Source organism: Podarcis pityusensis (genome assembly GCF_964106645.2).
Source record: "Podarcis pityusensis genome assembly, chromosome: 8".
In the NCBI taxonomy this organism is placed as follows: domain Eukaryota; kingdom Metazoa; phylum Chordata; class Lepidosauria; order Squamata; family Lacertidae; genus Podarcis; species Podarcis pityusensis.
The window spans coordinates 78,972,883-79,000,565 of NC_138033.1; the positions used below are offsets into that span (position 1 = coordinate 78,972,883).

A 27,683-nucleotide genomic window follows, 5' to 3' on the forward strand; every position below is an offset into this window, starting at 1 on the left:
GCAAGGTTGCACGGAAAGGTAAGTCCCGGGGCTGGAAGCTGCATCGGGATATATGTGGGCTGTTGTTGTTGTTCTTCTTATTATTATTATTTAATAATAATAATAAATATTACTATTAATAATATAATCTGTATATAGTATGATTGTTAATAATAGTATGTATGTGTTTAAGTGATGTTGTAGTGATATCATGGGCAGGGGGGCAGCTGCCGCCTCCAAATCAAGTAAATAAATAAAAATACTTAACTAAAAGTGGAAATAATCAGAATATTTGAAATGAATATGTTCGCCGAGGTCACTTGGATGACGTTGTGGTGCAATCTAGCGACACAGCTGGCAACCTGATAGAGCCTCTCTCTTGCTCAGGCGTGTGCCACATGTACTCTAGGCTTCAGTATCTTATGGGGTGTAAAGACAATGGAGTCTGCTTACTGAGTGTGCACAGAAAAACTGCATTGGGGAAAAAGGAGGAATTTGAGAAGGGAATGCTGAAATGGTTTTCAGCAATCCAGGAAAACTTCTTTTAGTTTAGAATTGTTTTTTAATAAGATAAAAAAGGTGTGTTCTTTGTAATTTTGCAAAATGTACTCATTAACCAATGAAAGGTACTCCCTGGTGTTAATTTTTTAACTTCCTAGTTTTCAAATGTCTCAAGATTCTGACAGATTTCTCTGAACACTTGGGGTCCAACGAAAGTAATTGAAAACAACGGCTGTTGAGACATTTCATTCCGAATCTGCTAGACAGAGCCAGACAGGCGATGAAGACAGGTGGGTGTCCTGGCCCCGTTACATAAATCCTGGCTACACCCATGAGGCATACGCTTTTAATTTTTAATTTTAACATTATGTTGCATTGCTATTTATTTTTGAATCAAATAGCTATTGTATGTAGACTAGGCCACACTGTATCAGCAAATTTTTAATATCTAATGTTTTACCATTTTTTATGTGCTGTAAGCCGCCCAGAGTAGTTGGGGAAACCCAGCCAGATGAGTGGGGTATAAAAAGAAGAAGAAGAAGAAGAAGAAGAAGAAGAAGAAGAAGAAGAAGCACTTTACAGAGAGAAATTCCATAGTGCACTCGCAGCTGCACAACCAGACTCCTCACCTGCCCCAGCTGCAACAAAACATGTCTCTCCCATATCTGTCTTGACGGCCACAGCAGGCGCTGAAACGCTCCAATGCTGTGACTTCACTTCCAAAGATGCTCTCCTCCACCGTCTTCTGGGACAGACGGATGCCAACGGCTTTGAGCACAGATAATTAGCTGCCAGGTCAAGTTCAAGGTGTCGGGTTGGGTATCGAAAGCCCTACACAGCCTGGGACCAGGATCCCTGAAATATCACATTGTCCTGTATATGCCAATGGGTCACTGTGCTCTGCAAGCAAGGGCCAAGGGGGTGGTTTTTATTTATTTATCTGGTGCTGAAGTGACTGCAATGCAATCCAATACAATCCGTTGCAGCCTAACAGGATGGCCTCTCTGGAATTTATCTCTTTCTCATACACACACACACACACACACACACACACACACACACACATTTGCAAATCTGTCTGTGCTTTGCTACCCAGAGCTTAAATGCATGACATTGTTGATGAATCTATTCCGGTGAAGAGTTAAGAGGAGTAGGACCCACTGACTCCCCTCTCTGCACAGTGTAGTGTCTGAAATGCGAATTGGGACACCTCCTTCCATGAGTACCCCCACCGGTAAAGAAAACCAACAGTTGTCTCGTTTGTTTTTGTAAACTTTTTACTGTAAAAATCTCCGGTTGAAATCTGTACAACTTTTTGTGCAGGAAAACTAGGCATCCTACTAAGGAAGGGGCCAACTTTCCCAAATAAATACGTACAGCTCTTGGAAAGTGCCTCTCTGGGGCCTGCTAATTAGGAGGAGGAAATAATTCTGCCTGGGACACCAGGATCTCTCTCCCGACTTTGGAACTGGACACCCTTCCTCAAGAGGTGGGGCGCAGACATGACGGATCTGTCTCCAATCCTTTCTGTAAATTCAAGGGATTCCTCATTCCTGGTGGAGCTTTTCCTGCAGAGGCATAAAAATGGGAGGAAAGGATTTCCCCTCCCCATTCTCTGTCCTTCTGGAAGAGGCAGCTCTAAGGGTCAAGAAAGGACACAGCAATGTAGCGGGTCCCTTTGGTGGTGGGGAGCCCCTCGTGGTAATGGGTCAGGCGGCCGGGGTGCATGAGAGTCCACCCCTTCCGGGGCGCTCTGATGGAGCAGTTGTACCTCAGGAACCGACAGCCTCCGCCCTGAAAAGAAGGAATAACATTTTTTTAATAATAAAAAAAACAGCAACAAGCTTTTGTAGTGGAATTATAGTACAGTACTGTATATGTCGAAGGGACGCGGGTGGCGCTGTGGATTAAAGCACAGAGCCTAGGATTAGCCGATCAGAAGGTCAGCGGTTCGAATCCCCGCGACGGGGTGAGCTCCCATTGCTCGGTCCCTGCTCCTGCCAACCTAGCAGTTCGAAATCACATCAAAGTGCTTCCCGCTCCGGCGGGAAGGTAAACGGCGTTTTGTGCACTGCTCTGGTTCGTCAGAAGCGGCTTAGTCATGCTGGCCACATGACCCGGTCAGTAAAGCGAGATGATCGCCGCAACCCCAGAGTCGGCCACAACTGAACCTAATGGTCAGGGGTCCCTTTACCTTTATCTTTACCATATATGCTTTGATAGATAGCCTATATGCGAAGAAAATGTTTTTTTAAAAGGTGTGAAAGGATTTTGTTAGGAGAATCTGCTTACTCAGACTGTCTTGAGAATGTGTCAAGGATGTTTGCGCAGGAAAAAGTCAGCCTTGATGTAGCCAGACAGAGAAGAGACACTTAGTTCTTCCTGGTAAATCAGACATCCAGCTTTGATAATGCAGGCATGCTTTTCCTGGGAGAACATGACTTTATTTTATATGCATGTGCAAAGCTAAAGTGTGGGAGTGCCTCTACATAAGTGTTGGATTAGGACCCAAGAGACCAGGGTTCAAATCCCACTCAGCCATGCCACTCTGACTGGGGGAACCTTGGACCAGTCACCGCCTCTCGATCTAACCTACATTACAAGGTTGTTGTAGGGATTAAATGAGGAAGTGGTGCTTCAGGTTAAGAACAGTTTCAGGTTAAGAACGGACCTCCGGAACGAATTAAGTTCTTAACCTGAGGTACCACTGTACAGTGGTACCTCGAGTTAAGTACTTAATTCGTTCCGGAGGTCCGTTCTTAACCTGAAGCACCACTTTAGCTAATGGGGCCTCCTGCTACCGCCGTGCCGCCGGAGCATGATTTCTGCTCTCATCCTGAAGCAAAGTTCTTAACCCGAGGTACTATTTTTGGGTTAGTGGAGTCTGTAACCTGAAGCGTCTGTAACCCGAGGTACCACTGTAAAGTGGTACCTCTGGTTGCGAACGGGATCCGTTCCGGAGCCCCATTCGCATCATGAGCAGAATGCAACCCGCGTGTGCATGGGTCGCGATTCGCCGCTTCTGCGCACGCCGTCATTCTGAGCATCTGTGCATGCGGCGATACCCGGAAATAACCCGTTCTGTTACTTCCGGGTCGCCGCGGGACTCAACCTTTCAGAGGAAATCTGAACCGAACGTAACAAGAGGTATGACTGTAAGTCACAGTCTGACTTAGTGTGTCGTCTGAACCCGGGCAAGAGGTTTACCTCTCTCCAGGCTAACTGTGAGTGGTAACTGAGGTTAGCTAGTGAAGAAAGGTTTCAGCGTTTGGAACTTTTTAGGCAAGTAAGAGACAACATGATAGAGATTTATAAAATCATATACGGCACAGAGAAAGTGAATAGGGATTGTTTCCCCCTCCCTCATAACCCTGGAATTTGTGAACATCTAATGAAGCTGAGCGTTGAGAGATTCAAGGCAGATAATAAAATCGCAGAGTTGGGAGAGACCTTGAGGATCATCTAGCCCAGGGGTCAGCAAACTTTTTCAGCAGGGGGCCGGTCCACTGTCCCTCAGACCTTGTGGGGGGCTGGACTATATTTGGAAAAAAAATATGAACGAATTCCTATGCCCCACAAATAACCCAGAGATGCATTTTAAATAAAAGCACACATTCTACTCATGTAAAAACACCAGGCAGGCCCCACAAATAACCCAGAGATGCATTTTAAATAAATGGACACATTCTACTCTTGTAAAAACATGCTGATTCTTGGACCGTCCGTGGGCCGGATTTAGAAGGCGATTGGGCTGGATCCAGCCCCCGGGCCTTAGTTTGCTTACCCCTTGCAATTCAAGAATATGCAGCAGCTGCCCCATATGGGGATCAAACCTATAACATTGGTGTTATCAGCACCACGTTCTAACCAACGGAGCTATCCATAAAATAAAGGACTTCTTGCAGAGCATAGTTAACCTGCGGAACTCATGCCCACAGGAGGCAGCGACGGCCACCAACTTGGATGGGACTAGGTGGGCCGTTGGCCTGATCCGGCAGGCTGTTTTTATTTTCTTGTGAATCCCAGCCTGTTAGGTTCCAGGTGCTTTTTGGACCGGAAGAACGATTTCCGATGGCACTTACTTCGTAATCTATTCCAACGCGGTTCAAGGCAATGTTGATGGTGAAAGTGGAGGCGTCATGGTGCGGCATCAGCGAAGGCTGCTCGTCAGGTTTGTACCGGACGACAAAGGCCAGCTCAAACTGGGTCTGTAACGGGGAGCAGAGAGCACATCATGAAAATGGCTACCATGGCAATTGGAAGGAAGACAGAGCATTGTCAGGCTAAGATTTGTCTATGGCAAGGCAGCAGATTTCACCAATGTTTCCTTGCAGAAGAGTGGCATTGCTGATTCAGTTGTCAGTCTCGCCTCTCCCGATAAGCTTTGTGCAGCCACTAGTATATAAAGATTGTTTGGCACTTTTGTTAGAGGGGGGACAATCAGGGGACAAACAGCTTGAGGGAAGGGAGGGTTTGAGACGTCACAGCCGCCAGCCAGCTAGTGCTGTGCTCCACAGGCTTCTGCAGCAAACCTGGAAGAATTGATTTCCCCCACCCACCGAACGTTGACTAGTTGGAGAGCAAGCTGAAGCTGAGTGGCAGAGGATGTGCTTTGCATTGAGAAAGATCCAGGTCTTCCTGGGAAAATCTCTTGCTTGAAACCCTGGTGAACTCTGCTGCCAGTCAGTGCCTAGCTTGATGGCCCGATAGCCTGAGTCCATATAAGGTGACTCAGGAACACAGGAACCTGTCTTCTACCTGGTCCATCCAGTTCAGTATTGTCTACACAGACTGGCAGTGGCTCCCAGACAAGGGAGATTCCCAGCTCTACCCGGAGCTTGGAACCTTCTTAATGCCAAGCAGGCATTGAGCTACAGCCCTCCATTGTGCTGCCTTACACTGAGTTAGACCAATTGGCCCATCTAGAACTGGCTGGCAGCGGCTCTCTGGGGTTTCAGAAAAAGGGACATTCCCAGTTCTGCTTGAAGATGCTGAAGGCTGAACCTAGGACCTTCTGCATGCAAAGCAGGTGTTCCACCACTGAACTATGGCCCTTTTCTTAAGACACAGGAAACCGTCTTATCCTGAGTCAGAGTATTGGGCCATCTAGTTCAGTATTGTCTGCGTTGACTGGCAGCAGCTCTCTAGGGTTTCAAGAGGGAATCTTCCCCAGTTTCACCTGGGGATTGAAGATGAGACCTTCTACATGCATAGCAGCTGCTCTCCGGCCCTTCCACAGCACAATACCTCTTGGGGTTTTTAAAACGCATATGTGGCGTTTGCCCTCCTAGGTGACATCATGCTGGGTCATAAGGAAAGGGTTAAATGAGTGTGAAGTGATTGGCAAGTGGGAACCCAAGGGGAGGAGTCAGAGTTAGTGTTGTTAAGGGTCAGTCGGGTGTTAGAGAAGGGAGAGTGAGGATAAATCTGTGGGTTGGGATAGTTTGATGTGAGAGAGTGAGAGAATCTGTTAAGAGGAGTCAGATAGACAGTTGGGATCATCAGTTAGAAGTTATTAGGAAGGTATAGGCCGGTAAAGAAACTAAGATTAAGAAACTTACAAGAAAAATTATCTGAAACCATAAACTTATTCAGGCTTATAAAATAAACTTGTTTATTTGGTTTAATGTTAACAACTGTGTGGACTCCGTGTGTACCCGAGAGAAACGGGTTGGTGGCAGCGGGGAAGCAATCACAGTGGTGGCACAGGGTCAATAGACTGTGAAACGTCCGGGGACCCTGTGTGATCGCCACAGCATATTTGTGCATATTCCAACCTACCTCCTCTCCCTGCAATTACTTCCTATGGCATCCCCTCCCCTTCACCAACTTAGGGTCTCCAGTTCAAATCCAACTGCAGGACCCAATTCCTGTTGATTAGATTCCAGACATTCTCAGAACAACGGATGAGCCATTCCTTACCTTGGTGTAGTACCCAGGGTACAGCTTCTCCGTAATGGGGGCGATATACTCCAGGAGAAACTTGTACCACTCCCGTTCAAAGTTGATCTGGTTCATGTGGATATCAATCGTCGGGACGTTTTCGTATCCCCCCAGGATCCGGGTGTCCTGCCAGGTTAAGAAGAAGAGTTTGGATTTGATATCCCGCTTTATCACTACCCTAAGGAGTCTCAAAGCGGCTAACATTCTCCTTTCCCTTCCTCCCCCACAACAAACACTCTGTGAGGTGAGTGGGGCTGAGGGATTTCAGAGAAGTGTGACTAGCCCAAGGTCACCCAGTAGCTGCATGTGGAGGAGCTGGGACGCGAACCCGGTTCTCCAGATTACGAGTCCACCGCTCTTAACCACTACACCACACTGGTTAAGCGTGCAAATAGCGATGGCTCGTTGGGAGACCCCCAATACCCAGATGCATTTGAGTTTTATTATTGCATTTCTATCCCACCTCCCTTCTGACGAGCAACAGAGGTACACACAGGCTTCAGACTCCTCCTCCCCATTTGATCGCAGCAATGGTGGGAGGCTAACAGGTGGCGACTGGCCTAAATACACTAAGGTTACCAGATTTTTTTCAATGAATCCAGGGGCACTTTTCAACTTCAATAGGAATGATAGGATTTTCTCAGGGGACTGACTGTAAATCTGAGAACTGTCCCCGGAAAACGGGGACGCCTGGTAACCTTAACTGGTAACCCAGTAAGAATGTAAACAGAGCCTGCTGGATGAGGCCAGTGGCCTGTCCAGTCCAGCATCCTCTTCTCACAGTGGCCAACCAGTTGCCCCTTGTGAGAAGCCTGCAAGCAGGACTCAAGACAACAACACTGTCTATTTTGGGGGCAACTACCAATCGCCAGTCCATCCTCAGCACTATCCGTGTATAAGACACCCACTGATTTTTGACATTATTATTTTTTGGGGGGAAACCTAGTCTTATACACGGAAAAATATGGTAAATTCAATATATAATAATAATATAATAATATATTTCCTTCTACCAACTGATACAGAAATGGAAAAAATACTGTTCACACAGAATGCTTTATCTAAGCAGAACCAAAAGAGAGGCAAGTCTGGGCTGTGTGCTTCTACAATGAGAAAGATATAGGCTTCCTTTTTAAAGCAAAGATTTGTAATTACTTTAGGTGGTAGCCCCTTTTCAGACTTCTTTTTTAAAAAAAACACATTTTGCTTATTGATGAAGAGTTCTGCATAGGACAGAAGTTTGCATGGAACTGGCTCCCACTGGAGGCAGGGACAGCCAAGCAGCCTAGATGGCTTGGAAAGAGGACTGAGCAAATGAGCAGAGGGCTAGGCACTGAATATTCCAACATTATTGGATGCCCACGAGCTCTAGTGTTATGAGAGAGGAAGAAAATCTTTTTCATATCTGCTATCTCCAAACCGTGCGTCATTTTACAGCGGAACCTCTAGTTTCGTACCGCTCTGGATGCGTAACTTTCAGGTTATGAACGCGGCAAACCCGGAAGTGATTTTTCAGGTTGCGGACAGACCCCTGGAATGAATTTAATTCATATCCGGAGGGTCCACTGTATAAATTTCTATCCAGTGAGCTTCATAGCTGAGTGGGGATTTGAACCTCAGTCTCTCAGGTCTTCATACAATTATTTTATTGTTGTTAGCTGTTCTGAGCCCAGCTTTGGCTGGGGAGGGCTGGCTATAAATAAAATTTTATTTATTATTATTATTATTTATTTTAACCCAGAGAGACAAACAAGCAGAGCTCGGATTCAAACAATTATTAGAATCTTTCTTTTAAAGTGCATCTGTTAATGAATTTGGTAGATTTACCACCAAGGGCTGCCTTACCGTGTTGCCTCCCTTGGACCACTGGCCAAAATTCTCCATCTCTTCTACGAGTTCATCGCACGCTGCGTCGGTAAATATCGGAAACCAGTAAACATCCGGGCAGGGCTAGCAAGACAGAAGAACCGTAAGAGCTTAGGGAGTATGACAGGAAGGGCAAAGGAAACTAGCAAAATGGAAATAAAGATCAAAACGTCAGGGTTCTGGATATTTCAGGAAACATCACCTCCTGTGTGAAAACAACCCACCCCACTCCTGACCCCCCCCCCCACAGGTTTGAGAACCTATAATGAATCTCCATTGCAAACGTTGCTTTTTTGTTGTGTATGTCACAGTCACTAGCCAATCAGTGCTGGGCAGAGCAAATGAGGGCAGAGGAAGATGAGTGAATCTCTTGAGGAAGGGAGTTCCAAAGTTCCAGGGCAATCACAGAAGAGGCACTGCTACTATGTGATTGCCCTCAGGGGTGCTTTTCCTCGGAGAGTTCCATTCATCGTCCTTTTCTGTCACTCATCCATCGCCTGACTAAGATAAATTTCTTCCATCATTTTGGCTCATCCACACTTCAGCTTGTCCCGTGCCTAGAAAGCATGAGTCCCCTTGCCCCGCTGCTTTCCAAGGCAAAACCTGCTCTTTAGTGATCAAATGGAACAAAAGACAATCCAGGGGAAATCTGAATTGCTGTTTGCTCCAATTGAGCGCTAAAGAGTGGTTTTCCCTGGGGGAAAGCAGCAGGAGAGGAAGTGTGGTAACTCTCTCTTTTTCAAAGACATTTTGATTTCTATTTTTATACGTTGTTTTGATTATCTTCTCTTAATCGTATGCTGCGTATCGGATTAGGAATACCTCGTTGAAAAGCGTTTTCTTTTAAGCTTCGTAAATAAACCAATAAATGGCAGGCAACAAAACGTCTCAGAAATAGATCACGAAATAAAACACCGTGAATTCAGGTACTTATGTTGAAGGATTTATAACCCACCTTTTAAAAAATCCACAAGGCAGCTTACAAAGATAAGAAATATGCTCTTGAGACACAAGCAATATAAAATAAATTCCCATAAACACAAAGTGGTGCTAAACAGGATTTTTTTTAAAAAAAATTAAAAATAACCACATATTAGAACCGGGTGAAAGCAAAACATAGAACATAAAAAGGGCCTGCTGGAGCAGAACAACAGCCAACCAGGTGCCCCAGAAGGGAGCCCACAAGCAGGATCTGAACCCAAGATCCCTCTCTCCTCCTGTGGTTTCCAGCAACTGCCATTCAGAAGCATTAATGCCTCCAGCTACGAAGCCAAATGAATGTCTCCAGGGAAGCCACCACCGAAAAGGCCATGCGCACCCGAACGTGGGGCCCTAGCAGCAGGCACCTCCTTCAGTTTGCCTATGCTGCTCTTTTGTCCTCTGCACCCCAATTCAGCAGTCCCGTTTCAAAAGAGTCAAGGGCTATTTACCGTTTCTACCAGTTTCCCTTTCAAGGCTGCGGTGTAGTTTTCGTGAATGTATTTCTCCTTCCAGTCCTGTGTCAGGAGAAAATAAGAACAAATGAACATTGGGTGGCTGGGTGGGTGAGGAAGGTGACACATTCTTAAATCATATCCTTGTGGTGTGGGGACTATTGAGTGGCAGGAGAAATGGTTTTGTGTAAGCCGTTACGGTGGCTATTAGAGACTTAAGGCTGGAACGACAAGCGTCCGCCATGTATTACCCAATGGATTGAAGATATCATGTCCTTCTGTCTATGTCTGAATGTATGGCTTATGATTGTCAATTTTATTGAGACACCCATTTGGAGACAGGTACCCAGGACCTCAGGGTGGCGCTGTGGGTTAAACCACTGAGCCTAGGACTTGCCGGTCAGAAGGTCGGCGGTTCGAATCCCCGCAACGGGGTGAGCTCCCATTGCTCAGTCCCTGTTCCTGCCAACCTAGCAGTTCGAAAGCACGTCAAAGTGCAAGGAGATAAATAGGTACCGCTCCAGCGGGAAGATAAACAGCATTTCCGCACGCTGCTCTGGTTCGCCAGAAGCGGCTTAGTCATGCTGGCCACATGACCCGGAAGCTGTACACCGGCTCCCTCGGCCAATAAAGCGAGATGAGCACCGCAACCCCAGAGTCAGTCATGACTGACTAATGGTCAGGGGTCCCTTTACCTTTACCTTACCCAGGGGCTCATGTCTGAGAAAGATCCAGCCTAATTTTAAAAGTTTGGGCTGGGGTTCAAAATAAAGCACTGTCATAAACATAACGGTTGGCCCTGGGGAAATCGCATGCCCCATGTCTGCCAAATGTTTGCAGCTGAATTAAAATTGGACGCTCCCATTCATAAGGGGAGCCTGGCTGCAGGATCAGGCCAATGGCCCATCTAGTCCAGCTTCCTGTTCTCAGTGGCCAACCAGATGCATCAATGGGAAGCTCACCAGCAAGACCTGAGCACAGAAGCACTCTCCCCACTTGTGATTCCCATCCCTGCAGCTGGGATTATTCAAACTCCCACCGGCATTATTTAAAACTGTACGGAAAACCCACATCACTGCTGAACACACAGCAGCAGAACGAGCACAGGACCTCTCCTCTTGCTCTGCTTACACATTTCTCCCTTCAAACTGGTTCCTAGAGAAATCCTGCTAGCTCCTAAGTTTTGCGAAAGGTACTGCTCGCTGGGTTATTCCGCAAGAGACACCTCACCTCCGGGTTGCTGAAGATCTGCCAGAGATCGTTGTGCAGGTGGCTTGTCTGATAAGTCTCCAGCGAGAGGATATGGCCAAATTGTTGCTGATTGGTCACAAAGAGGAAGATCCCCTGCAAAAGAGGAGAACCGTTGCTCACAATTGAAAACTGGTAACCCGTGAAGCTGGGACGTGGGTGGCGCTGTGGGTAAAACCTCAGTGCCTAGGGCTTGCCGATCGCATGGTCGGCGGTTCGAATCCCCGCGACGGGGTGAGCTCCCGTTGCTCGGTCCCTTCTCCTGCCAACCTAGCAGTTTGAAAGCATGTCAAAGTGCAAGTAGATAAATAGGTACCGCTCTGGCGGGAAGGTAAACGGTGTTTCCATGCGCTGCTCTGGTTGGCCAGAAGCGGCTTAGTCATGCTGGCCACATGACCGGGACGCTGCACGCCGGCTCCCTCGGCCAGTAAAGCGAGATGAGCACCGCAACCCCAGAGTCGGCCACGACTGGACCTAATGGTCAGGGGTCCCTTTACCTTAAGAATATCCAATAATTAGGGAAGCATTGCAACGATCAGTGCAGATCACAATGCATTGCCTGTCAGCTAGATCTACTATTTTCTGTGCACGTACACAGAACCTTAGCATTACAGATTTGGAAGGGACCCCAAGGGTCATCTATTTCAACCCCCTCCAATGCAGGGGTAAATTATTGGTGCTCCAATATCTTCTTTTGGAGAGACTTAAGTTGCTTTTTCTGCAAAGTTCCATTTGCAGAACTTGCACACTTTTCTCTTGAAACAGAAGCATACAGGACAGCTCCAATTCCTTGGTGCTCTTCTCCAGAGTGACCCCAGGAGCTGATCCTCACTTCCTTGCTTTCCCTCTAGCTCCAATCAGCACCAAAGGGCGAGGAGATTTGATGCTGATTCAGTGGCTCTAGGATGCGGATGGCAAGTACCCTGCTGCAGAGATAACAACAGCAATTTGCACACACACCCCAACGGCCTCGGTCCTGTATACCTGAAGGAGCATCTCCACCCCCATCGTTCAGCCCGGACACTGAGGTCCAGTGCTGAGGGCCTTCTGGCAGTTCTCTCATTGTGAGAAGTGAGGTTACAGGGAACCAGACAGAGGGCCTTCTCGGTAGTGGCACCCGCCCTGTGGAACGCCCTCCCTTCAGATGTGAAGGAAATAAGCAGCTATTAAAAGACATCTGAAGGCAGCCCTGTTTAGGGAAGCTTTTAATATTTAATGCTGTATTGTTTTTAACACTTGATTGGAAGCCGCCCAGAGTGTCTGGGGAAACTCAGCCAGATGGGCGGGGTATAAATAATAAATTATTATTATTATTATAACCCTGCACCACGACTCTTCTGTTCTTGCCACACCGACCTGTTCCCGGATGTTGTGGCAGAAAGCCATGTCTGCATCTAGCTTGCCGCTGTGGAAAAAGTCGGTCTGAGTGAGCTGCGATCTCAGGATGCTGCCTTTTATCAGGTAGACGCTAGAGATGTATGGGACGTTCCAGAGGCCACTGAAAAAGGGGGGCGGGGAGAGAAAATTAGGCATGAAGGGGCATTAACCACCCCAAGGCCTTTTACCATATACAGTTATTAAGGCGGCCATTATTATTATTATTAGTTTCATCAGCTACTGTATTTTTCCATGTATAAGACGATGCTTTTTGCTAAAAAAAAAAAAAATAAAGAGGCAAAAATTGGGAGTTGCGGATAGTGAATGCAGAGGGGGGACGTGCGATTAATGGCAGCAGCAAGCTGGAGACTGGCAGCGACAATTGGGCGGGTGATTGGTGGCTGCGGCAAGGCCTGCTGACGATTGGCTGTGGCTATGGCAACTGGTGCCTGTGGCGAGGTGGGCAGGTGATTGGTGGCTGCAGGAAGTGGGCGGGTGCGCTGGTGGTGGCGGCAAGCGGGCAGACAATTGGCAGCTGCGGCAAGGTGTACAATTGGCAATCAGTAGTGGCTGGCAGGCGGGTGAGCAATTGGCAGAAGTGACCTCCCTCACCCCCCCCCCCCATAAAAGCTATACAACTTAATTTCTTAATTTTGGGTTTAAAAAAATTGGGGTCATCTTATACATGGGGGCGTCTTATACACACACAAAATACGGTATATTCTGATTTTTAAAATTGTTCCATCAATTAAAAAGCGGGTTAAAAAATCAGCCAAAGAGGCAGCATTGCTGCTTCCAGCTGTGGAGACAGAAAACAGCCATCCTGGCTGGTAGCCCTCAATAGTCCTCTTCTCCATGAATTTGTCTTCTTTTAAAGCTAGTGGTCATTATGTGAGCATGTTCCATAGTTTAATGATGTGCTGCATGAAAAAGCATTTTCTTTTATCCACCCTGAATCTCACAACATTCAGCTACCTTGGATGTCCACAAGTTCTCATGTTCTGAGAGAGGGAGGAAAACTTACTCCGTGCTATGCAAAATATTAAACCCCTCTGTCATGTCACCTCTCACTCGCCTTTTCTCTAAACTATAAAATCCAAAACGTTGCAATCTTTCTTCATAGGGAATCACTCAATCCATGATGTTGGCTTGTTTGAAACTAGTCACGGTTCAAGTTCATGCTAACCACGGTTTGCTTGGTCCAGATGACACAACAAACTGTGATTAAGCAAAACCAGAGGCAGAAGCTCCGGAGAGAAAAGGTTGTGAGCCTGTAGCTCGATCCTACTGATGGACTATTGTTATAAGAATCCTAAGGTCTCAAATATAGAATAAATGTTCATAATTGTACAAGGAAAACACATACATAAGTATGTAAACCATGTATCTGAAATAGAACAGGAGAGCAATCCTGAAGCCATTTTGACTCTCTCAAATTGATCTCAAATATTTCTCTGCAAGGAGGAAGGAAATGGGAAACATTTTCCTATAGGCTTTGGACTGTAGGGACTTACACCTCCCTGCAAATACAGTCTGGCAAGTATCTGTTAAGCTGAGCAAACTCAATATGCATAAGAGATTCAGGAACTACGTTTTTATTTTATTTTTATTTGAGATTTACCATCTCAAAGGAATGGCCAGGCTACCCAGAAAATGCAGTCAAGTAAGGCATTCTCAGGTATTTTGGCAGACAGGAGAGAAGCAACACTCAAATTTCTGCTGTAGACCGCCTCCTTCTGTGATGTATGTATGATGTTTTGGGGGGTGGTCTTGGGCTACAGGGTGGGCAATTTCTAGTCTTTATAGGGGCTTGCACACCATTGCTCTGGGTCTCTCCTACCTCCTTGCAACGGGGGAGGGGAGGGAGGGAACTCTGTTGCAACAGAAAAATAAAGATCTGTCTTGCTTTCTGCGGATCTTGCCTCCATCCATTCATCTCTGACCGATCATGGAGTTAGGGGACTCAGTCCCTTGGGGAGTTGGGCAGCAAAAGCCAAACCCCCTGTTTTTTCTATAACACTTTGTGCTAAACTATGGTTTAGTGTGACATGGAGAAGCGGCCAAAGCTTTGTTGAAATCCTTCATGGTACTCACATCCGGCGTCCCTGGACGATATCCACATAGTCCTCTGAGCGGGCGTAGTAACCGTCGGCACTGAGGGCCCCCCAGAAATTTGACCACAGCTTCCCAAGACGACTCACAAGTGGGGCAATCACAAATCTGGGAGGTGGGGGTTAAGGAAGGCACAGAAAAGAATTGGATATTAGTGTGCATATGAACCCAAAACTTGGGTAAGTACCATAATTTTCGCTCTATAGGACGCACTTTTTCACCTCCAAAAATGAAGGGGGAAAGTATGTGCATCCTATGGAGCGAATGCAGGCTTTCACTGAGCTTTCACCGGGCTTCAGGAAGCAATCCGCAAGCCTGCGGAGCCAGCGGGAATTCCCGCCGAGCGCTGCAGGCTTGCGGATAGCTGCCCTAGGCCCGGGGTGCGCAGCGGGCTACAGCGCCGTGCTCCCCGGGCTTCGGATAGCAGCAGGCTCCGGGAGCGATGGCGAGGTTGAACGCAACTTCGCCTTCGCTCCCGGACCCGTTCTCGAAGCTGGGGTCGGGGGAAGCCCGGGCTTCCCCCACCCCCAGCCCCGCAAGCTCCGGGAGCGATGGCGAGGTTGAGCGCAACCTGTCGCTCCCGGACCCCCAGCCCCGAGGCTAAAAATGAAGCCAAGACAGCTAGCGGGATCCATCCCGCTCGCTGTCATGGCTTCTTCGCTCTTTGGGGCTGGGGGGGGAATAATTTTTTTTCTTTATTCCCCCCCCCCAAAAAAAATAGGTGCTCCCTATGGTCTGGTGAGCCCTACAGAGCGAAAAATACGGTACTTCTGCTTGTACAGAGGTGGGAAGCAGTGGGATGAAAGGCAAGATATCCCCAGGTCTATTTGGACAAAGATTAACTTCAGAACCTGCATAAAATAAAGCCAAGTACATTCGCATAACTTCTCCAAGATTGTGGCATTTACAAAGCGAAAGGAACTATGCAAGACAATGAACTTCCAACTCTGGAAAACCTTACTCAGAAACTCCTCTGGGTTTTGATAGCCAGTCAAGCAGTTTCAAGCACATTTCCTTTTCCATAGGGGCTAGAAACTTGCATCTTTTAAAGATTTGAATACGAAAGCAGAGTTGCTCGAGAAACTGGAGTCCGTATCTCTTTCCCCCACCCCCAAACTCACACAAAATGGTGGAGTAGAGGGGGAGGCACCTTGAATAATAGAACTGTATAGCTGGGACCTCAAGTCCAACTCTTGCAATGCAGGAATCACGTCTAAAATTAACAATCCAATCCAAACGGAGACAGGCTCTGTTGCATCAAGAGAGGTTTGTTTCAGTCTGGCAGCTGCATCCAGATGTGGAACGCGGAAGGACCACACCTTCTCCCTGGACTTGCCTAAGGCACCCACAGAACAGGAAGCTGAGCTAAGCGACTCACTTGTTCTGTTCGATCAAGATCCGCAGGGCATCAGTGTTCTTCAGCACCACTTCGGCATCCATGCTGAAGTAATATTCACAGACTGGATCTTGCCTGCACAGGTCCCTAAAGAGGCAATAAGGAGGCAGATCAGTCAGTCAGCCAGTCGGTCCGTGGCTGGCTCAAGAGGTTTTAAAGGGCAGATAATATCAAGAATCACTGCCTATACCTTGGCCATCTCTCAACAGCAAACAAAAGGTCAGAAGTGTTACAGCATCAGGAGAGAGAAAAAGGTAAAGGGACCCCTGACCATTAGGTCCAGTTGTGGCCGACTCTGGGGTTGCGGCGCTCATCTCGCTTTACTGGCCGAGGGAGCCGGCGTACAACTTCCGGGTCATGTGGCCAGCAGGACTACGCCACTTCTGGCCAACCAGAGCAGTGCACAGAAATGCCGCTTACCTTCCCGCTTGAGCGGTACCTATTTATCTACTTGCACTTTGGCGTGCTTTCGAACTGCTAGGTTGGCAGGAGCAGGGACTGAGCAACGGGAGCTCACCCCGTCACAGGGATTTGAACCAGATGTTAGTTTCTGTTTTGCCATTGAGCAGCTGCTGGGAGTCACAAGACTCTGTTTACATTCCAGAGACAGTCCAGGCTATTGGAAGTCTCACGGGAAACTAGAGACGGATGTGACGTTACTGGTTTCCTGTTTCCTTTGTTCCTTTGTTTGGTTGCTCTCTGCTTTCATAGAGAGAGGATGTATATTTCTTAGCTGCCTGCGTAGTAAGAAATAAAGCATAACAATGTAGCCCAAACCTCTCGTCTGTTCCCTGTGCTGGGAACTCTGCTGGATGAAGAATGTGCCTGAGGCCTTATCATATGCTCAGGTCATTAAACACGTCGGGAGGCAATTCCGAAGACTTGGGGGAAGAAAATGAGCTGTATAAGCTTGGCCTGAGCGGAGCTTCCAACACCACCGACCTTCTGATCGGCAAGTCCTAGGCTCTGTGGTTTAACCCACAGCGCCACCCGCGTCCCTACCAGGAGAGATAGTGTGGTATAATTATTAAGAGTACTGGACTAGGACCTGGGAGGCCCAGGTTCAAATCCCTACTCGGACATGAAGCTTACTGGGCGACCACTCTCAGCCTCACCTACCTCACAGGGTTGTTGTGGGGACAGAACGAGGGGGCCAGGAGAACAATGTGTGCCACCTTGAGCTTAATAATAATAATAATAATAATAATAGGCTTACATGCCCATGTTCCGGCCATCAGCATTCTCCACATGGTCATCTGGCCCAACCACTTTGACAGAGCGGTATTCTTGCCCGTGTTCGTTCACAAACGCCTCTACCTGGTCAAGGTGATGTTCCTCCTGGACACAAGAACACAAAGCAGAATGCCTTATACCAGAGCTGTGGCTGGTCTGGTCAAAACAGCCATGCTCACCCTCTGTGAGCTTAAAGGAGCAAAGGCTTCTGGAGGCGAACGGCCCTCCCTAAGGATGGGACGAAGGTGCTCACCCGATTGTGGATGAAAAGCTGGATCCGTTTCTTGGGGTAGCGCAGCTTCTGCAGGCGCTGGAAGAACAGGGTGAGGAATGGGGTGGGCTGCTCGACAAAGATGCCAATCAGGACCACAGGCAGCACATCCTCCTGCGTTCAGGTACGAGGGGCGAAAAGACAAGAATACATAAATAAGGCGAGAAAGACCAAGACAGCCAGCCGTGATGGGCAACCTATGTTTTCAGATAAGAATGTCAACATATGCTGGATCAGGTTGAAGGTCTGCTTCAACAATAGGGAGTCTCTTTCAGCCTGAGGGCCACACTCTCTTCTGGGCAATATTTTGGGGGCCAGATACCAGCGGTGGGCAGGGCCAGAGGCAAAAGTGGGCGGAGCGACTAGTGTGAATTTCACCTCTCTACAGTGGGTTAGTTTCTACACACAAACCGCTCTGTGCTCCGTCCAGACAAGCAAGATCAGGGTTCGAGGATGCATGTTCTCTGCTCTGCGCCATTACTGGGGTCCAAAGATTACACACATGTGAAGGTGATGGATGGCTTGTGAAGGACCCTAAGTAAGAGGCAGGCAAGGAAGGGAAGATCTCCCAGGGTGGGGGAAGAAAGGAAAGCTCCCAGGTGAGAGCTGGGAGGGTCCACCTCTTTCTGTGTGAGAACTCCCTTTGAGATTGGACCCTGCATTTTCTTTTCTCTTTTCGTTTTTGTTTAGAACCATGGAATCATAGAGCTATAGAGTTGGAACAGACTACTAGGGTTATCTCTTCCAACCCCCCACAATCCAGGCATTTTTTTTACCCAATGTGGGGCTCAAACCCACAGCCCTGAGATGAAGAGCCTCATGCGCTACCAACTGAGCCATCCAGTTTGATCTAAATAGCAGCTGGACAGCAAAGCTAGTTTCCTTTCTCTTCTTGTATTATGAAAGAGCTTCAATAAAATCTTATGGGGAGAAAAGGAAGAAATGCACAGGGGTAAAGCAACCTTGCTGCATTTTAAGCCACTTAAAGTAGGAAATGGGACGTGGGTGGCGCTGTGGGTTAAACCACAGAGCCTAAGGCTTGCTGATCAGAAGGTCGGCGGTTCGAATCCCCGCGGCGGGGTTAACTCCCATTGCTCGGTCCCTGCTCCTGCCAACCTAGCAGTTTGAAAGCACGTCAAAGAGCAAGTAGATAAATAGGTACCGCTCCGGCAGGAAGGTAAACAGCGTTTCCGTGCGTTGCTCTGGTTTGCCAGAAGCGGCTTAGTCATGCTGGCCACATGACCCGGAAGCTGTACGCCGGCTCCCTCGGCCAATAAAGCGAGATGAGCGCAGCAACCCCAGAGTCGGCCATGACTGGACCTAATGGTCAGGGGTCCCTTTAAAGTAGGAAAGGATGCATTTCAAGCAAAGCAAAATAACTCAATGGGGGTGTGACGGAGAGGAGGGGCGTGTGGCCTGGAAATATGGGGTGCAGCCAGATGTTTCTGATTGTAATACTGTGCTTTTAGTCTGTATACTACTTTGTAATACTGGTTATGAGAGTGTGGCTTGTAAGTATCAAAATAAATAAATTAAAAATAAGAGAGAGGTCCGGTGATCCACCTGAGGCCCCTGGAGGTGAGATTCCCCACCCAGGTTCCAGAATCCTATTTCTAACATTGGCCAACTAGGTACAGTGGTACCTCGGTTTAAGTACTTAATTCGTTCTGGAGGTTCGTTCTTAACCTGAAACTGTTCTTAACCTGAAGCACCACTTTAGCTAATGGGGCCTCCCACTGCCACCGTCGCGCGATTTCTGTTCTCATCCTGAAGCAAAGTTCTTAACCCGAGGTACTATTTCTGGGTTAGCGGAGTCTGTAACCTGAAGCATATGTAACCTGAAGTGTATGTAACCCAAGGTACCACTGTACTTCTAGGAAACTCACCAGCACAGCATGAAGGCAACGGACCAGGAACCAGGTGTCATGGGGACTACACCAGCTCCTATCAGCCCAAGCCAGCAGGGCCACCGGTCAGGGACGATGGGAATTGTTGCCCAGCAAAATTGGGAGGACCACAGCTTTCCCATCCTTCCATCACAAGAAGGCAAGAGTCGCGACGGGGATAGCTAGCGGGCAATGACGGCAAGTGATGGCCTCATCCCAGGAAGGAGAACCTGTAGCCTACAATTTCCTGCGGGGACTCCAGCTTGCACCAGCCCCAACCAGAATGGGCAATGGCTGGGAATGGGGATGGTGGGAGTTTTAGCAGAGGTAGCTAGGTGCAGCTATGGCAAGTGACGGTCTAGCTCAGCGAGTGGAGAATGTGTGTGACTCTCTGGTTGTTGTCCAACTCCCACCAGCCAGCACAGCTGATGAACAAGGCATAATGGGAGTTGGAGTCCGAATCAGGGCCCACAGATATCCCAGCCACCCCAACAAGCCAGCTGGTCCTTACTTTCAGGTCTGCGAGGCTCTTCAAGCTTTCGTTGCAAACTGTGCAGCCCGTCTCAAAGGTCCAGGTCCGAGGGATGTAGTTCCCCAGGTAGTTCAGCTGCAGCTTTTGAGGAGAGAGAAAGATTCCTGGATCCTTAGTGGCAAAGCTGGGACGGAAACACTCGCTTTGCCCTGTTAAGTCTGCAAGCGAGGACATCTTTCCTTCTAGTCTAAGAACACGAAACTGGATAGTTCCAAAGGCCCATCTTGTTCTCAAAGTGGCTGCCCAGGTGCTCAAAAATAGAAGTCTGCAAGCGGGGCCCGAGTTCAAGAAGCGCTCTCCCCTCCTTGGGACACTTTAGAGAAAAGGGGAGCGAGAGGCGAGATGGGAGAAGTTTACAGAATTATGCATGGCATGGAGAGAAAAAGTTTTTTCTCCCTCTCTCATGACAGGACAGACGAAAATAAGCCCTTCTTCCTGCAGTGCAGGGTTAAACTGTGAAACTCACTGCCACAGGAGGCAGTGATAGCCACGCACCTGGATGGCTTGAAAAGAGGATCAGGCAAATTCACGGAGGAGGATAGGGCTATTGATGGCTCCGAGCCACAATGGCTCTGTTTCCACCGTCAGATGCTTCTGAATGCCAATTGCCAGAAACCACAGGAGATTGTGGTCAGATCCTGCTTCAGGGTTTCCCACAGGTCAGCCACTGTGAGACTAGATGGGCCACTGACCTGATCCAGCAGCCCGGCTCTGCTTAGGTCCCTATGGCTCTGGAACATTCTGACTGGCCTTACCTTGGTGGGACCGTTGCCATGAATGACAACCGCGAGGGTGTCAAATGCGAGGTTCCGTGCTCTCACGCGCCCGTTCTCAAACTTCAGGACCACCTCATCTTAAAAAAAAAGAGGGAGAGAACAGAAGGAAACAATGAACTACCATGCTTTTCCGTGTACAGTGGTACCTCTGGTTACAGAGCAGCCCCACTGAAAATAATGGAACTAAGTATGTCGTGCCCACTCATTTCAAAGCGTCCATTTATTACCATTTATATAGCGTCCTTCCTCCTGAAGGTGCCCGGGGCAGCAAACACTTTTTTTAATTGTAAAAAAAAAACACATTTAAAAATAAAATAAAAACATATTTTAAAAGAGCTGAAAACAATTAGATACAACAAAACATTTAAAACAGAACATGCATCTGGAGAGGTTTCCCGAAACAGACAGGTTTTCAGCAGGGGTTGAGAAGATGGCATTTGCCTCATGTCAACAGGTAGGGAGTTTCAATGTTGAAAACCTGACTCCTCACAAACCCGGAACTGAGACTGTAGAAACACAAGATACTTCTCCATCTCCTCACCTAGGGCTCCATTCAGGTTTTGAAATATCCGACACCTGTGATCCAAAGTGATATTGATGTTCGTCTATGGGGGAGACAAATAAAATAGAAATCACATTATCATAAGAGCTGGAAAAGGGGTTTTGAAAAGCCATGAAGTCTGGCTCTTCTCTCTAAAGGTAGAGCAAAACGTCTGTTTACACCAGACAGGTACAAATTGTGGACCACCAAGTCATTTCAATACTGTCCGCTTGTGGGTGGTGGATTTTTAAATTTGCAAAGAACTCCAGCAAAGGAACAACTTTCAGCTCCCTCCTGTTCCTTAGAAGCCTTATCCACCCCACACCTGACATCCTTGTGGGCCGAATGACGAGCATCCTGGTGGCCAGGTTTGGCTGATGGGCCACAGGTTCCCAAACAAGTAGCTTTATTTCATTACGTATAGATAATTTAGGGGTTGTTTGAGCACCCAATGGCTTGTTTTATGTATATTAGATTGATTGTAAATAAAATATTCATTTTTATTAAAAAGGGGGGGAAGTAACTACATTTTAAAAAGCTCGCATGGAACACATGCACGCAGCTTCTCTGCACCCTGAATTTACCCGTTTTTCTGGATCCAAGAAGACTTTCGTATAAAACAGCTGGTCGCTATCACTGTCAAGACCCTCCCAATCTGATACAAGCTTGTAGAGGTGTGAAGCGTAGCCTATGAACCCTGTCAGGAAGAGAGAGATGGAGAGAGAATTAACTTTCCTTTTTTTGCCTTCAAGGTCAAGAAACACTCCAGGCCACATTAAATACCTAAATGAAAGTGTCAACAACTCTGGTTTCTAAAGAATAAGAAATACCGTATTTTTCCGCTCCATAAGACGCACCAGACCATAAGGCGCACCTAGTTTTTGGAGGAGTAAAACAAGAAAAAAAATATTCTGAATCCCAGAAGCCAGAACAGCAAGAGGGATCTGGCTTCTGGGATAGCCTCTAGCTGTTCTGGCTTCTGGGATAGCCACGCGCAGGCTCTCCCAGGCAGCGGGATGAAGGCTCCCCCTGCCTGGAAGGGGCTAAGGCAGAAGCCAGAACAGCAAGAGGGATCTGGCTTCTGGGAAGGCAGAAGACAGGAGAGGCGCTTCGCTGAAGGGGCGCTGCGCAGAGAGGGAGAGCTGCACAGTGCCCCTTCAGTCAAGCTGGAGGAGAAACAGAAGAAGCCCCTTCTGTTCCTCCTCTAGCTTCGCAGGAGAGGCGCTGCAAAGAGGGAGAGCTGTGCAGCACCCCTTCATCAAAGCGGGAGGAGGAACAGAAGGGGCTCCGTTCCTCCTCCCGCTTTGCTGAAGGGGCGCTGCACAGCTCTCCCTCTCTGCGCAGTGCCATTCGCTCCATAAGACGCACTAACATTTCCCCTTACTTTTTAGGAGGAAAAAAGTGTGTCTTATGGAGCGAAAAATACGGTAAGTTCATGTTGATCTGCAAGAGAAGTGTGCATAAGAACATAAGAAGTGCCTTCAGCTGGATCAGGCCAATGGCCCGTCTAGGCCAGCCTCTGGTTCTCACAGTGGCCAGCTAGATGCCTCTGGGAAGCCCTCAAGGAGGACCTGAGCACAAGAGCCCTCTCCCCTGTGGTTTCTCATGGTGTTCGGAAGCATTGCTGCCTCTGATTGTGAAGGCAGAGCATAGCCATTGTGGTTAGTAGCCATCAATAGTTCTCTACTCATCCATGAATTTGTCCAATCCTCTTTTAAAGCCATCTAGGTTGCTAGACATTGGGACGCAGGTGGTGCTGTGGGTTAAACCACAGAGCCTAGGACTTGCCGATCAGAAGGTCGGCGGTTCGAATCCCCACGATGGGGTGAGCTCCCGTTGCTCGGTCCCTGCTCCTGCCAACCTAGCAGTTTGAAAGCACGTCAAAGTGCAAGTAGATCAATAGGTACCACTCCGGCGGGAAGGTAAACGGCGTTTCCGTGCGCTGCTCTGGTTTGCCAGAAGCAGCTCAGTCATGCTGGCCACATGACCCAGAAGCTGTATGCTGGCTCCCTCAGCCAATAAAGCGAGATGAGCGCCGCAACCCCAGAGTCGGCCACAACTAGACTTAATGGTCAGGGGGCCCTTTACCTTTACTAGGTTGCTAGACATCACTGCCTCCTGTAGGAGCCAGTTCCATGCAGACCTCAGTGCTATGCAGAACTCTTCATCGTTAAGCAAAAGTGTTCTGTTTTTTTAAGAAGTCGGAAAAGGGACTACTACCTAAAGTAATTAAGAATCGTTGCTTTTTTTAAAAAAAGCCTACATCTTTCTCAGGGTAGAAGCACAGCCCGAAATTACCTTGCTTTTGGTTCTGCTTAGACAAGGTGTTCTATGTTAACTGGAAATGTTCTATTTCTGTATTAGTTGCTTGAAGGACACGTATATCCCTTCAGCCATTTTGCAGTTGTAGCTGCACAACCAAGGATCAAGTAATGATTATTTAGTTCAGGGAGAAGACGGTATCCTTTGCAGACTTTCATTGTGCACCCAGAAAGGCATAAGCTCCCAGATCTCATTATTATGAAGCACTAGAAGGAACATTCCTAAATTTTGGACACTGTAGATCTGTCCTGTTCTGGTGCATGCAATGTCTTTTGTTCTGTAGCTGTGTGATTTGTGCTTATGCTGTATTGTGATGGTTGTTGCCTATAAACAATAACATGTATTGAATGGAACTGAATTATTATAAAGGAAACTCTCAAAACCCATTGGCTCACATGGTGACTCACCAGTACCCAAACTATGGAACTGACTTCCGCAGGAGCCAATGAACTTGGATGGCTTGAAAAGAGATTAGACAAATACAAAACCGATGTCTACTACACTGATGTCTACTAGCGCGTCCTCGCCGCGGGATCACATTCATCCAGTGCTTTACCAACTGCACTGGCTCCCGGTGGAGTACAGGGTCAGGTTTATGGTGCTGGTTTTGACCTTTAAAGCCCTATGCGGCCTAGGACCCACGTACCTAAGGGACCACGTAACTAAGGGACTGCCTCTCCTTAAGGTCCACAAATGACAACATTTTGGAGGTCCCAGGTCGCAAGTTGGTTAGATTGGTCTCAACTAGGGCCAGGGCCTTTTCAGTACTGGCCCCGACTTGGTGGAATGCTCTGTCACAAGAGACTAGGGCCCTGCGGGACTTGACATCTTTCCGCAGGGCCTGCAAGACAGAGCTGTTCCGCCTGGCCTTTGGTTTGGACTCAGTCTGACCCTTATGTTGCCCTCTCCTTATGGTCTTGATCTATCTGCTACTTTTAAAATGAGGCTGCATTTAACCTGTATTTTAAATTGGTCGTCCCCCCCGATTATGTTTTTACTGTGATTTTATCGGTGTTAGCTGCCCTGAGTCCGGCTCTGGCCGGGGAGGGCGGGGTATAAATAAAAATTATTATTTATTATTATTATAGCCACAATGGCTGTGCTCTGCCTACATGGCTGGAGGCAGCAAAGCTTCTGATTACCAGTTGCTGGAAAACACAGGAAGGTAAAAAGTGCTCTTGTGCTTGGGATTTTTTTATTCTTGTGTTCTTGCGTTTTGAAACTTGAACCCAATTCCTGCTCTCTCATTCCTTTTTTCCCCCAAATTTTTTGATTGATTTTTCAACAAACAAACAAACATAAATCTTAACTGTACTTAATCCAATCTTAGTAACATTGTTAAGTGACTTCCTCTAATTCCCCTGGCTGAATTTCAGTGTATATCATTGCAACAGTTTTCCAAAACCAGTTTTCTCATAAAATTAACTTAATCACTTAACATCTTTCTTTCTTTTCATTTTAACTTTAAACATATTAGTCTCTAACATCACATATTTAAATCCTAAGCCAATCTGGTGTTTGCAAGTTTTTTCCAATTACATTATCTTAACATATTTAACTAAATAGTCTTTAAATTTCATCCGTTCCGCCTGCTCTCTCATTCCTGGTTACTCCTCCAATGCTCCACGCTGCAGCTCCAGTTCCTCTTACCTCCGGATCCGAGGAATCGCTTCCCTTCCCGGACCTGGGGGTACTTTCCTTCCAGCCTTCGGTCGGGGTAAATTAGGGTCTCGGACGAGAAGACGACTTTCGCCTTAGCTTGCCTGAATTTCTTCAGGAGTTCTGCCGGGCCTGAAGCAAATATGACGTCATAGCTGCAGGGGAGGAAACAGGGAGGAAAGGATGGTATCGGAAAAAGCAGGAAGAAGAATTCAAAGAGGTGCTTCTGCTGGGAAAGGTATAGAAGTTATTTTTCCTTACTGGTCTGTGACAAGGGAGGCTTAGTTATGAGGTGGGTCCCTCTGGATTTTGCTGAACTACAACTCCCACGAGCCTCTGTAAACACAGCCAGTGGCCAGGGATGATGGGAGTTGTAGCGTAGCAACATCTGGAGCATTAATAATAATAATAATAATAATTTAATATTTATACCCCGCCCATGTGGCTGGGTTTCCCCAGCCACTCTGGGCGGCTTCCAACAAAACACTAAAATACAATAACCTATTAAACAGTAAAAGCTTTCCTAAACAAGGCTGCCTTCAGATGTCTGCTAAAAGTTTGGTAGTTATTTTTCTCTTTGACATCTGGTGGGAGGGCGTTCCACAGGGCGGGTGCCACGACCGAGAAGGCCCTCTGCCTGGTTCTCTGTAACTTGGCTTCTTGCAGCGAGGGAACCGCCAGAAGACCCTCGGCGTTGGACCTCAGTATCCGGGCTGAATGATAGGGGTGGAGACGCTCCTTCAGGTATACTGGACTGAGGCCGTTTAGGGCTTTAAAGGTCAGCACCAACACTTTGAATTGTGCTCGGAAACGTGAAAGTTTCTCCTACACCTGCGTTCGGGAGAATGGGATGCTGCCCCCACCAACCTGTCTGCCCTCAGCCAGCCTCCACCTGCCTGCCTTTCTTACCACCCGATCTGCACAGAACACACTGCTTATGGTCTCCTTACCTCTCTGTGAAGAGGATGATCAAATCCTCCTTCTCCGCATATTCTTCCAAAGCTGACTTTAAGAGACGGATCTTCTGTCCACCTCCTGTCGTCCTTTTATTCTCTCCTCCGTGCCACTCCTCTCCTAATCCTAGGACCTAGAGGGTGAAAGCAGATTTGCAATGAAGCCTTTTTTTGCCCAAGTTCTCTGCTTCAACGGGTTAGCACCTGCGCATTTTTAATAATAATAATAATAATAATAATAATAATAATAATTTATTATTTATACCCCGCCCATCTGACTGAGTTTCCCCAGCCACTCTGGGCAGCTCCCAATCAAGTGTTAAAAATAGTACTGCATTAAATATTAAAAACTTCCCTGAACAGGGCTGCCTTCAGATGTCTTTTAAAGATAGGATAGCTGCTTATTTCCTTCACATCTGAAGGGAGGGCGTTCCACAGGGCGGGTGCCACTACTGAGAAGGCCCTCTGTCTGGTTCCCTGTAACCTCACGTCTCGCAATGAGGGAACCGCCAGAAGATCCTCGGCGCTGGACCTCAGTGTCTGGGCTGAACAATGGGGGAAGAGACGCTCCTTTAGGTATACAGGACCGAGGCCGTTTAGGGCTTTAAAGGTCAGCACCAACCCTTTGAATTGTGCTCGGAAACGTACTGGGAGTCCAAAGGTAGCAATTTCATTCCCTTACTGCTGGGCAGGAAGACAGCTGCCAAGTTTTCTATGGATCTTTAAACCAAAACATTTGGAACTGTGTCTTTAAATCACAGGTCATGTACGGAACATTAACACGGTATGTTGACAAGGCATATTGTGTAATGTGAAATGAGTTGGGCTTTGGATGTGAGATGAAAGCTGCATGGAGGTCTTTCCTATGTCTTAAGGGAAATGCCACAACCTAGTAGTAGTAGTAGTAGTAGTAGTAGTAGCAGCTTTGCTTTGCAAGCAAAAGGTTCCAGGTTGAACCCAGAGCATCTCTAGGTTGGGCTAGGAATAAGGTTACCAGATTTTATTCAATGAATCCGGCGACACTTTTCAACTTTAATGGATTTTGTATGGGGACTGATTTGTAAATCCGGGGACTGTCTCCGGGAAACGGGGGCATCCGGTAACCTTATATAGGAATGCCCCCTGCCTGAAACCCCAGAGAGCTGCTGACAGTCCGTGTAGGCAACATGGAGCTAGATGACTAAGGTAAATTGATTGGAAATTAGTACTGGAAAACTGCTACAATGAGATATATGGAAATACAGCTAGAGGGATTCAAGGAAGTCATCTGACAATGGTAACAAAAATATGATTATAACAGTAAGGATAAATGTTTGTATGTTTGTTTGTTTGTTTTTCATATAGTAATGTTTTTTTCTTTTTTGTTGTTTATGTTTATGTTTGTAAGAAATTTGGAATTTGGAAAACCAATAAAAAACCCCAAAAACATGGAGCTAGATGGACCAATGGGTCTGACTTCCTGTCCCGCTTCTTGTGTCCTTCTTGTGTCCTTATACTCAGAATCTCCTGGGATCACCTTGACATTGTAGTTGAAGAACTGGGCTGATCTTCTGAACCGTTTGAATCCTTCCGTCTCCTTGGTGGCCACAGTAAGAACCAATAAATTATCTAGATGGAGGAGGAAGAAGGAAAATTTAGGTAGTCGTCTCCCAATC

The 27,683-nt window shown here is 47.3% G+C and overlaps 1 protein-coding gene and 1 long non-coding RNA gene across 3 annotated transcripts in view; one reads left to right on the forward strand and one right to left on the reverse strand.

Annotated features, from left to right (window-relative positions):
* Positions 1-27,625, forward strand: LOC308483808. Of its 2 annotated transcripts, none has more exons than XR_013989799.1 (3): positions 1-18; positions 639-770; positions 27,529-27,625. It is a non-coding gene; the product is annotated as an uncharacterized lncRNA (long non-coding RNA). The 2 variants fall into 2 exon arrangements; XR_013989800.1 differs by lacking the exon at positions 27,529-27,625 and adding an exon at positions 4,507-4,643.
* The window catches only part of PLOD1 (procollagen-lysine,2-oxoglutarate 5-dioxygenase 1), a 31,395-nt gene continuing 5,622 nt past the window's right edge, over positions 1,911-27,683 (reverse strand). Inside the window, exons 2-19 of the mRNA XM_081017935.1 lie at positions 27,545-27,636; positions 26,026-26,162; positions 25,067-25,230; positions 21,679-21,791; positions 21,095-21,158; positions 20,533-20,630; positions 19,757-19,858; positions 17,342-17,473; positions 17,072-17,193; positions 15,838-15,942; positions 14,442-14,567; positions 12,327-12,468; positions 10,953-11,066; positions 9,720-9,785; positions 8,269-8,373; positions 6,403-6,549; positions 4,563-4,688; positions 1,911-2,274 (exon numbers count right to left, since the gene is read on the reverse strand). Of these exons, the coding sequence (XP_080874061.1) occupies positions 2,119-2,274; positions 4,563-4,688; positions 6,403-6,549; positions 8,269-8,373; positions 9,720-9,785; positions 10,953-11,066; positions 12,327-12,468; positions 14,442-14,567; positions 15,838-15,942; positions 17,072-17,193; positions 17,342-17,473; positions 19,757-19,858; positions 20,533-20,630; positions 21,095-21,158; positions 21,679-21,791; positions 25,067-25,230; positions 26,026-26,162; positions 27,545-27,636 (2,111 nt within the window). The 3' untranslated portion in view covers positions 1,911-2,118. The remainder of the gene's footprint in view (positions 2,275-4,562; positions 4,689-6,402; positions 6,550-8,268; positions 8,374-9,719; positions 9,786-10,952; positions 11,067-12,326; positions 12,469-14,441; positions 14,568-15,837; positions 15,943-17,071; positions 17,194-17,341; positions 17,474-19,756; positions 19,859-20,532; positions 20,631-21,094; positions 21,159-21,678; positions 21,792-25,066; positions 25,231-26,025; positions 26,163-27,544; positions 27,637-27,683) is intronic.